The sequence below is a fragment of the Gavialis gangeticus genome, unplaced genomic scaffold (assembly GCF_001723915.1).
Source record: "Gavialis gangeticus isolate Ggan-Ray unplaced genomic scaffold, GavGan_comp1, whole genome shotgun sequence".
NCBI lineage: Eukaryota > Metazoa > Chordata > Crocodylia > Gavialidae > Gavialis > Gavialis gangeticus.
This window is the reverse complement of record NW_017729024.1, coordinates 119,399,853-119,409,384: the sequence shown is the minus strand read 5'-3', so window position 1 is coordinate 119,409,384 and position 9,532 is coordinate 119,399,853. Positions and strand designations below refer to the sequence as shown.

General features: G+C 48.8%; 1 protein-coding gene across 3 annotated transcripts in view; it reads right to left on the bottom strand.

The window, feature by feature from the left end:
- Positions 1–9,524, bottom strand: part of KIAA2026 (KIAA2026 ortholog) — a 129,295-nt gene extending 119,771 nt beyond the window's left edge. For all 3 annotated transcript variants that reach the window (XM_019517614.1, XM_019517613.1, XM_019517615.1), the window contains exon 1: positions 9,327–9,524. In XM_019517614.1, coding sequence (XP_019373159.1) covers positions 9,327–9,511 — 185 coding nt within the window. In that variant the 5' untranslated portion in view covers positions 9,512–9,524. The remainder of the gene's footprint in view (positions 1–9,326) is intronic.
- Between the last annotated feature and the right edge of the window lie 8 nt (positions 9,525–9,532).

Below are 9,532 nucleotides of genomic sequence, written 5' to 3'. Positions count from 1 at the left end.
GCTTTTCTGAGCTGCTTCCTGCTCGCTCTCCTTTTACCTAACCACCTGCCAAGGCACTTGTTAGAGAAGTTAAAAATGAAACAAAAGACAATACCACCACATAAACGCACCCTAACACAGAAAGTTTGCTGAGGCATCAAATACAGAAAGCAAGGAACTGAAATGTATGCTACCTGAGTTTTGTAAGTGCATTCCTCTTCCAGTAAATTTGAAATCCCTTGATATAAGAGGTCCCAGAGGCTTACCAGCCTGATAAACTGTGTTGGAGTTTATTTTCCCAGTTTGCCCCATCACTGCCCTTTTGAACACGACCTATGTCCTTTGGGCACTCTTAGCAGGGCAACCTGCACCATTGTAAATAAAGCCTGTGGGAGTGTGCATGCACCTGAGAGCTGCAGCCCATATCCTAGTTCAGGGGCGGGCAATTATTCCAGGCGGAGTGCTGCTTATCCAATTTTGGCAGGTTGTTGAGGGCCGCATGGGTAGCCCTGCCTCTTGACAGGTGCCCTGCCCCCTGGTCACTGTCTTGGGACCAATGTCCCAATGTCTTGGGACCAATGTCCCAGGGCCAGCACTGGTGGGGCCCAAAGCAGGGCACAGGCTAGCAGGGGTCCATGGAGATAGGCTGGGCTGCACCAGCAGGGAGAGGGAGGAGCTAGCCAGGTTCCACAGAGCCCCTGCCAGCTGGGACCCCGCGCTCCTGCCACCCTGCTCTGGGCCCCACTGGCACTGACCCTGGGACACCAGTGCGGGCCCTGTGCTCCCAATGGCTCCCCACCCACTCACACCTAGTGCCCCCCCCCCCAACTCCATGGTACAGTTGGGGGGGGGCAGCGCACAGCCCCGAGCCCCCGCTTGCCGGCAGGGAAGAAGCTGGTGTAGAGTGCAGGGAAAAGCAGCCCCTTGCCCACCCCATTGCCAGCGCTCCCTGCTGCAGGCACTCGCAGCCCATGGAGGGCTGTCTGGAGCAGGCACAGGCAGTCCCAGGCAGGCTGTAAGTGACTGCAGTGCGGGGCACCAGCCACATGGCAAGCGAGGAGCCGCTCTTCCCCACACTCAGCACCAGCTTGTAACCCAGCCTGGCAGTGGGGCCAGGTTACAAGGTGGTGCTGAGTGCAGGGGAGGAAGCAGCCCCTCGCCCACCCCATGCCCGGTGCCCCACACTGCAGCCGCTTGCAGCCAACCTGGGGCTGCCTGTGCCTGCTCCGGACAGCCCCATGCAGGCTGCCAGCACCTGCTGCAGGGAGCACTGGCCATGGGGTGGGCGAGGGGCTCCTTTTCTCTATGCAAGAAAGAAGCCCAGGGAAAAGCTGAGCACAGGGGGGGAAAGCAGCCCCTCCCCTGCCCCATGGCCAGTGCTTCCTGCTGCAGCCGCTCACATCCTGCACAGGGCTGTCTGCAGCAGGCACAGGCAGCCCCACGCAGGCTGCAAGCAGCTGCAGCACAGGGCACCGGTCATGGGGTGGGGAAGGGGCCACTCCCCCTGCCCCCGTGCTCCTTCCCTGCCCGGGGTCTTCCCCACCCTTCTCCCCCCCTCCCTGCACTTACTTGTAGCTCCTGCACGATGGCTACCCCAGGCCAGAAGCCCTGGCTGGGGCTTCGAGCTGGGGGGGCAGGGCCAGGTGGGCCCCCTTGTTGTTGGAGCCCACCAGACTTCCTCTGGGTCCTCCTGCCCTTGGTTCCTGTCATTTTTGACAGGAACCAAGGGCAGAAAAATATTAATTTTCTACATTTTTTAGGGGCCCCATGGGCCGGATAGAATGGCCTCATGGACCGTATTTTGCCCATCCCTGCCCTAACCATACAAGTGGCCCTCCTCTGGACCCTCTCGAGTATGTCAACATCCTTCTTGAAGTACGGCACCCAAAACTGGATGCAATACTCCAACTGCGGTATGACCAATGCTGTATAGAAGGAAAGTATCATCTCCTTGATTCTATTTGTCATGCATCTGCTGATGCATGATAAAGTGTGGCTAGCTTTGCTGATGATTTCATCACACTGACAACACATGTTCATCTTGGAGTCCACTATGACTCTGAGATCCCTTTCCGCTTCTGTGCTGGTGAGAGGGTCACTTCCCAGCCAGTAAGTGCGCTGGATATTTTTGCACCCTAAGTATACCACTCTGCACTTATCCTTGTTGTACTGTATCTTATTGTGTACTGTACACTTTTTTAATCTGTCCGGGTCTGTCTGCAATCATTCCCAACCCTCCGGAGTGTGCACTTCACCCCACAACTTAGCATCGTCCGCAAACTTGGACAAAGTACACTTCACACCCACATCCAAGTTACTGATGAAGATATAGAAGAGTACAGAACCAAGGACCAAACCCTGTGGGACCCCATTACACACATCCTTCCAGGTCAATACTGACCCATTTACTACCACTGTCTGGGTGTGACCAAGCCAAGCCAATTTGCCACCCACTGGACCGTGTAAACATTTATATCACAGTCTCTTAATTTATTTATGAGAATGGGATGAGATACCATATCGAAGGCCTTCCTAAAATCCAAGAAAACAACATCTACCTCTACTCCTGCATCTAAGCATTTTGTGACCCTGTTATAAAATGAAGCCAGATTGGTCAGGCATGATGTACCAGCTACGAATCCATGCTGGTTTCCCTGCTGCATTATTTTCCCCACTGGACTCTGCATGCCACTTTTCCTGGCTGGTGCTGACCCAGCTGGGTCCATCCGATCCGGAGCAGCATGCGGCTGAAGCCAGGTTCCCATGTGCTGCTGGGGATGGGAGGAACCCGGCTGGGTCTGCACCGGCCAGCAGAAGTGGGGGTGGAGCCATGTGCTGCTCAGGACTGACCAGCGCAGGTAGGGGGAAAATGCAGTTGAGCCCCTGCTGCTCTGGCTGGGCTCATCCTGTCCCAAGTGGCACGTGGCTACTCCTCTTCCCACATGCACCGCATCAGCAATGTCAAGCTGACGCGGTGCGTGTGGGAACCCTGTCCCTTCCACAGCCCTTCAGCAGCCATTAGGAAGCTGCTGAGGGGCTGGAGGAGAGACAAGGGGTGGGAATGAAAGTAAACAGTGTTTACTTTAGTTTCCCGTCGCAGCACCGCAGGGCTCAGAAAATGGCATGGCGGGCCACATGGTGGCCCGTGGGCTGTATGTTGGACAAGCCTGTCATACAATATCCCCATGATATTAATTCCACACACAAACACTCAAGTTCCTTGGTTACAGTACATTTGTTACCACAACCACTCTTTAGCTTCAGACTAGGAACACTGTACAATTCCAACTTCTCAGTCCCTGACCACCTTCTGTTTATCTATACCAATGCCTCTCATCCAGGATGCCATGTGACCTTGGGGTGCCTTGAGATCCTTTCAAAGGTGCTGAGAGATGCCATGTAATGTTGGCACCGTTAAATGTACAAACATGATTCACAAGATAAACCTAGAAATTTCAAATCTATAATGTCAAAATCATTCCACCCTGTTATGGGCTTTCTGAGTTCTCTGTGGCAGCAGAATTGGTCTATTATTTTCTCACAGTCAAACAAACAAGTGAAAACTAAGAGCTGGCATTGTCAGAAAATCTTTCCACTTTTTGTTCACTCATCCTACAGACGTTGCACAAAATGCAGCAACCATACCACACAAGGAACATAATGAAGAGAAACATCCAAACTGTTCATAAAGCATTGTCCATTAGCCTTCCAAAGGACACCTCACTGAGAGTCTAAAACTACTCAGGGCAAAGTTAAATTGTTACTCTCTTTTTGGCCAAACATCCATTGAAAGTCTCATATCTCAAGAAAACAAAAGGTAAAGCTTAGTCTTCCAGATAAGAGAAATCTGAACTCCATTAGTCTCCATAGTGATCTGGGGAGCAAACATTTCCTTACTTATACTGGCAAATAGGTTTGAGTTTTTAAATATGCTTGGCATCATGGACCTTTGCAGAGTCTCCACCCATATTGGTAAACCATCCCCATCCGTATTGGCAATGGTGCCCAGCCTTTTTTTGCCGCGACCCACAGCTGGGAGCAGAGTTGTGGTGGCCCAGGAGCAGGGGAGCTCCCAGCACATCGCGTGGCTTGTCCCTTGTGTGCAGAAGTTGCCCCCACGACCCTCATTTGCGTTGTGACCCAAGGCTGGGAACCGCTGATCAACGGTCTTTGTACTGTAAGCATGGTGGTAGGAAACCCCCGCAGGGCTCGGAAACACCAGGGGCGAATGCCAGCATTCCCAAGAAAGGAGGGCAAGGCTACGCATACCCCAGGAAACTTACCTCCTGGGCAAGCTGGGGCAGGGGGAGCGCCACGCGAGCCAGTGTTTCGCCTGTTATTCAGGTGGCTGCTTCCTGGGAGGGGCAGCGGCCAGCTGATTACATCAGCTGGGGATGCCGCCACACGAGATTTAAAAACCCTGACAGAAGCAGGCAGGTGGGGGAGAGAGGCCAGCTGGGAATATGCCAGGCACACTGAGATCCAGCACACTGGCAGGAATTGCCCTGGAGCCACTGCCCCATGGCAGAGGAGCATGGGCAGTAGCTGGCATATGGCTGGGTATGGGCAGTTCCTGGCCACAGAGCATTAGAGCTCCATAGCAACGATCCTCCTTGTGAGAACCATCTAACTCCAACGGCTCAGACCCTGAGGCCAGGATCTACAGCCTCAGGACCAAGTCAAGATCCTGGCAGCCAGACAGATTGTTGGTGCCCACACTGGACCCACAGTTGTGGGGTGGATGCCCTCCTGTTGTGGCAGGCGAGTTGGGGGACCCCAGCCACAGGGCGGGACTATACTCACAGCGCCAACTCGGGGCATCACAATAAGAAATACCATTTCTTTTTTATAACGTCTTTGACCTGGTTTAGGAACCCTTCATTAATACGTCTTACATTTGGGAACTCCATCTGTGCAACATCATCAATAATCTCCTGTGCGTAGTCATAATTTGGCACAGCACAGCAGTGTCCTCTACAGAGCAGTGCAGACCTACACAACAAAAGCACACAGAATAGATCTCAACACCAAATTAATTTGTTACTAACTGGCAGCAATTAGAGACTGAGACACATTCAGTATCAAAAAGCATGTTGCCATAGCATCTAAAGCAGCATTTTTCAACCCACGAGTTGCAACCCAGAAGTGGGTCACAAGAAGATATAAAAGGGTCATGAACAAACTTTAAAAATTGATACTTCAGAAGAAAACATGGGGAACCATGGCTTTTCCCTTGCAGGCTGTCAAAGTTCCAGCCTTCCAGGGGCTACTTGGCACCTCCCATACCTCCCACCCCATCCCACCCCACCCACTGGGGGCTAGGGCCTGGGGCAGCAGGTCAGGAGTGAGGGGCACTGGGCTGGGACTGGCTGTTGATGTTTACAAATGGGTCCTGGTACAAAAAAGTTGGAAACCACTACTCTAGATTCCAGAGGGCCTCACATTTGTGTTCTGCTGCTGAAGAGCTGGGGCAAGCGCTACCTAGATTTCTGGTAATGTGTCCTTTGTTAACCTGAAGTTTGGCTGCCACCAATGAGTCCATTTCTCTGTCACTATGCTCTTCCAAAATTCCCTGTCAGAGTGTGAAAGCAGAGCTTCACCAAGTAAAGCTACTCTAGGTAAATTGTTTGCAAAATTAGCAACTCATTTATATTCTTCTGTTCCTCCTCTATTAGCTGGATCGTCTCTGCATCAATAGCCCTGAAAAGGCACAGTCAAATCCCTCTACCTACACAACTCCAAATGCACAAAAATTATCCGTTTTAATTAAATGACTGCCCTAGCTATGGTGCTCAACACTTAAGTGGCCGTGATTTGCTGTAACTCATTTTTTGAAGGATTAGCCTCCTAACTGACAAAGGGTAGATGCAATTTATCCCAAACAAGAAACTAGCTCTCCAGTGGAATTACCTGAGGCGATCAAGTACAACTAAATCACAAACCCACGAATAGTATTATTGCCACTTAACAGTCAATTCCTGAGAGGGTACCAAGTGCCTAAGTTTTATTTATCTTGAAAATATTGATTCTCAAAGCAACTAAACAGAGGCTGTCAAATCTTAGAGGAGTCTAGATTTAATAAATAAATAAATAAATAAATAAATAAATAATGTTCTCTAAGCACCTAAAGATCTACTTTTGGATGTGCCCAGAACTGCTTGTCTGTACAGTACTGAACGACTAGGCACCTAAGCTCCCTTGGGATCTACAAAGGTATTACAGGCCCTTCTACACACAGGTCCTAACTAAAGATGTTCTCAAAGTATGTCCACAATATAAAATGTACATACAATGTGGCCAGAGGTGGACGACATGAGATTTCTGCTCTTTAATCAAATAGCTCAGTGGTGAGATCATTCAGCCAGGATGCAGGAGATTAGGATCCAGTTCTCCCCTTTAAATGCCTCTACCAATCCCCTCTCTACCTTCCACCTTATAACTACCAAGCTAAAACATATTCCAAGGCCAGGTTCTACAAATCCTTTAATAATTAGATATGCACTGCATCAGAGAAAAAAAGAAAGTGAACATGACAATTTTTGTAGTCAGGGAGAGAGGAGATCTAGGTTATAATCCTTTATCCAATGAATATAGGACATCCTTAAAGGGAAAGACGGGCTTGTTGGTTTGTTTTAAAATAATTTCATCTTATGAACACCAGGGCAAGGCCACTCTCACCATTCTAGCAAATCTACATTGTATGTAGCAATCTAAGAGCATTCTTCAAGGCTGGTCTACACAAGAAAGACACTGCAAAGTACACTAGTGTTCCTACCCCTGCTCAACTAGGGGTGGGTAAAGAGGGCATCAACTTCAGGCAGTGATTTAGAGGGAGTGACAGAACGGCACCAGCAACGGTGACACCAGAGGCAACAGCAGCAGCCTGTGTGCAGGGAGCCAGTACCAGAACAGCAGTAGACAGTCAGGTAAGACTCTAGTGTTCAGCACCTTTCCCCACCCTATTTTCCAACCACGGGGCCCAAATTCACAGTTAATATTCTGAACAGGAATTTCCAGCACACTTCTCTGCACTAACTCCTCACATTGACACACTTAGTCTACAGTAACAGCAAAGCAGACCTGTCTACTTTCAAGGACACTTTCTCAGGTTGTCTATACCGTTCAGAAACGGTTCAGAAACTCCCTCCGCTTCCTGCCATACACCTAGACATTTCTTTCGCTCTCACAGAAGTGAAAAATACAACAAGCACTTAACACAAGAGACAGCTTACCCCAGACGAGAGAGCATTTGCTCAGAGTGGAAACTGCTTCAGGACGTGTACAACTAAACCTCAGTGCCACAGGGCACTGAAATCTCTTACCAACAACAGTACTGTAAGCCACATCACCTAGATAAAAGGTGTCTCCTTTGGGAACTTAGAATTAATTCACTATAAATCCACACTAACTTAACTCTTCAGTAAGTTCCCCATTATAAGGGCTCACTGTCCATTCCAGAGATGCTCAGCCTCTCGTTGTGTAGGAAATCCCAGGATTGGCACAAAATGTTTCAGATGTTCTAAAGTCCGCAAATAGGCTATTTGTTGCTCCATTTTGATCGATTACTCCAAATGGAAAGTCAGCTAGGCATTTTCTCATCATCAGTGTGTAACATGAATTCAACCAGCCACTGCTGCCACACTGTTACTATGACAGAATTACTCCCCTCAAAAGATTACTAACATGGAAGAGTTTTCACTCCTTACACAAATTGAGCCTCCAAGGAAGTTCAGTCATCTTAAGAATTCAAGAGAAGGAAGCTCCTGCAGTCTGATGCCAAAGTAACCGTTATTATTGGCAACAGCAGCCTGTGGCATAGAGGGGTCAAATGTTCTTCGCATCTGTTCTATTGTCATTCTGGTATAAAAAGCAACTGGGGAAAACAGGACTTAGGGTAATCCATTTTCATGACCGCAGCTTGGTTTTCAGACTATTCTTACTCTAAGCTACCAATAAATTCAAAAGAACTTCCTACATGCACTGAGCATCAGACACCCATCCACTTCATCCTCAGCCACATGTTGACATGTTAGATACCCAATCCTCGGGAATAAGTCTGCCACACTTTTCACTGTCCCTGCCATTCCGGAATACAAGCAAAACAAAACAAAAATTGTAATAAATAAGCTTCTTCTGAGATAACGATTCAATCAGAAATTTTTCCCGACAGAAACAAGAATGACTAGATCAAGGAATCAGGTACATTCATTTGTGGCTGCTTTGTTCTCAGAGATGACCACCAGGTCTTTAGGGCAGCTGTATCTTCCTCTCTTTCCCATAAATGCCAGCAGGGTGCTGGGTCTCCTGAGCCAATCAAAGGGATGGTTCACACCAGGTCGTGCCTTGGCGCTCAGCTTTCACCAAGGCTGTTCCTATGTTTTGACTGGGGGTCATTTCACCAACAGTGAAATCTCCATGAAAATTAAGAAACACATCACTTGCCTTTAGTGACTGAAGCTTAAAGATCTCTTTGCACATGCTCCTATGGGACCTTACTTCTGCTGCTGTCCTAGGAAAAGACTAGTTTCTGAGCAACGCCAATTACATGATAAAGGTGGCCAAGCTCGGTCCCCACCAGTGTTACTAGGTGATAATCATCATATGTGCATGGTAAATTTCAACCCTTGTACCATGTACAAATCATAATAAAAGTGTTTAAGATGTACAATAATTTTTGAGACACTGCCTCTGCCTTTGTTTCAAGGTAATTTGCATTACCACAGAAGCTCACATAGAGTAAGAGATTCCTTACCTGCCCAGAGGAGTTTTCCATCTATTAACTCCTCTGTGCAATCCTATGAAAATATGAACTTTCATTTCTACCCAGGAGAATTTTTAGAGTTTTTTCTCCAATGCTTGATGAAGGAGAGGGTTTGTACCCAAAAGCTTGCAACTGAAGATTGTTTTTGCAAAAATCTTGTTGGTCAAATAAAAGATATCATCTCTACTATGAGTCTCGAATAATTTTTGAGGTAGCTAATTGATGCAGCCCACGCAAAACACAAGCTGCTCTCAGGGAACCTTAACCGACTTTTGGGTTTGCTGCCAGCACTTTCCTATGCCTGGAAATAAAAGGCTTCAACTTTGGTGAGCCGGTTCTCCCTCACTCCCTGGGCTAGTTACAGTAAAGGAAATAAGACTAAGTATTTGCATATTTAAATGTCTTTTTTCAGTGTCCAATAGTTTTTCAGCAAATACAAGAATTAGGAGCTCCCAATAGGATAATTTCGTATTTAAGACCTGGCAACGCTAGTCCCGAGCCCCGCCCTCAGGGCCAGGAGCCCAAGCAGGGTCTCTCTCGCGGATGTGGGGGGAGGAGCAGGGGGGCCAGGGCCACCGGCACTTACCGGGACAGCAACGCCAGCTTCTGCTCCAGCATCATCTCCAGTTTCTGCGCCTGCTTGGAGAGCCAGTGGTCCACGCCGTGCAGGCGGTAGCAGGTCTCCAGCATCAGGCGGAAGTCGGCCACGAAGTCGGTGATGCCCACGTACTGCCCGCGAGAGAACTTCTCCTCCATCTTCAGCAGCCACATCCCGCCTGGCGGCGGCGGCTG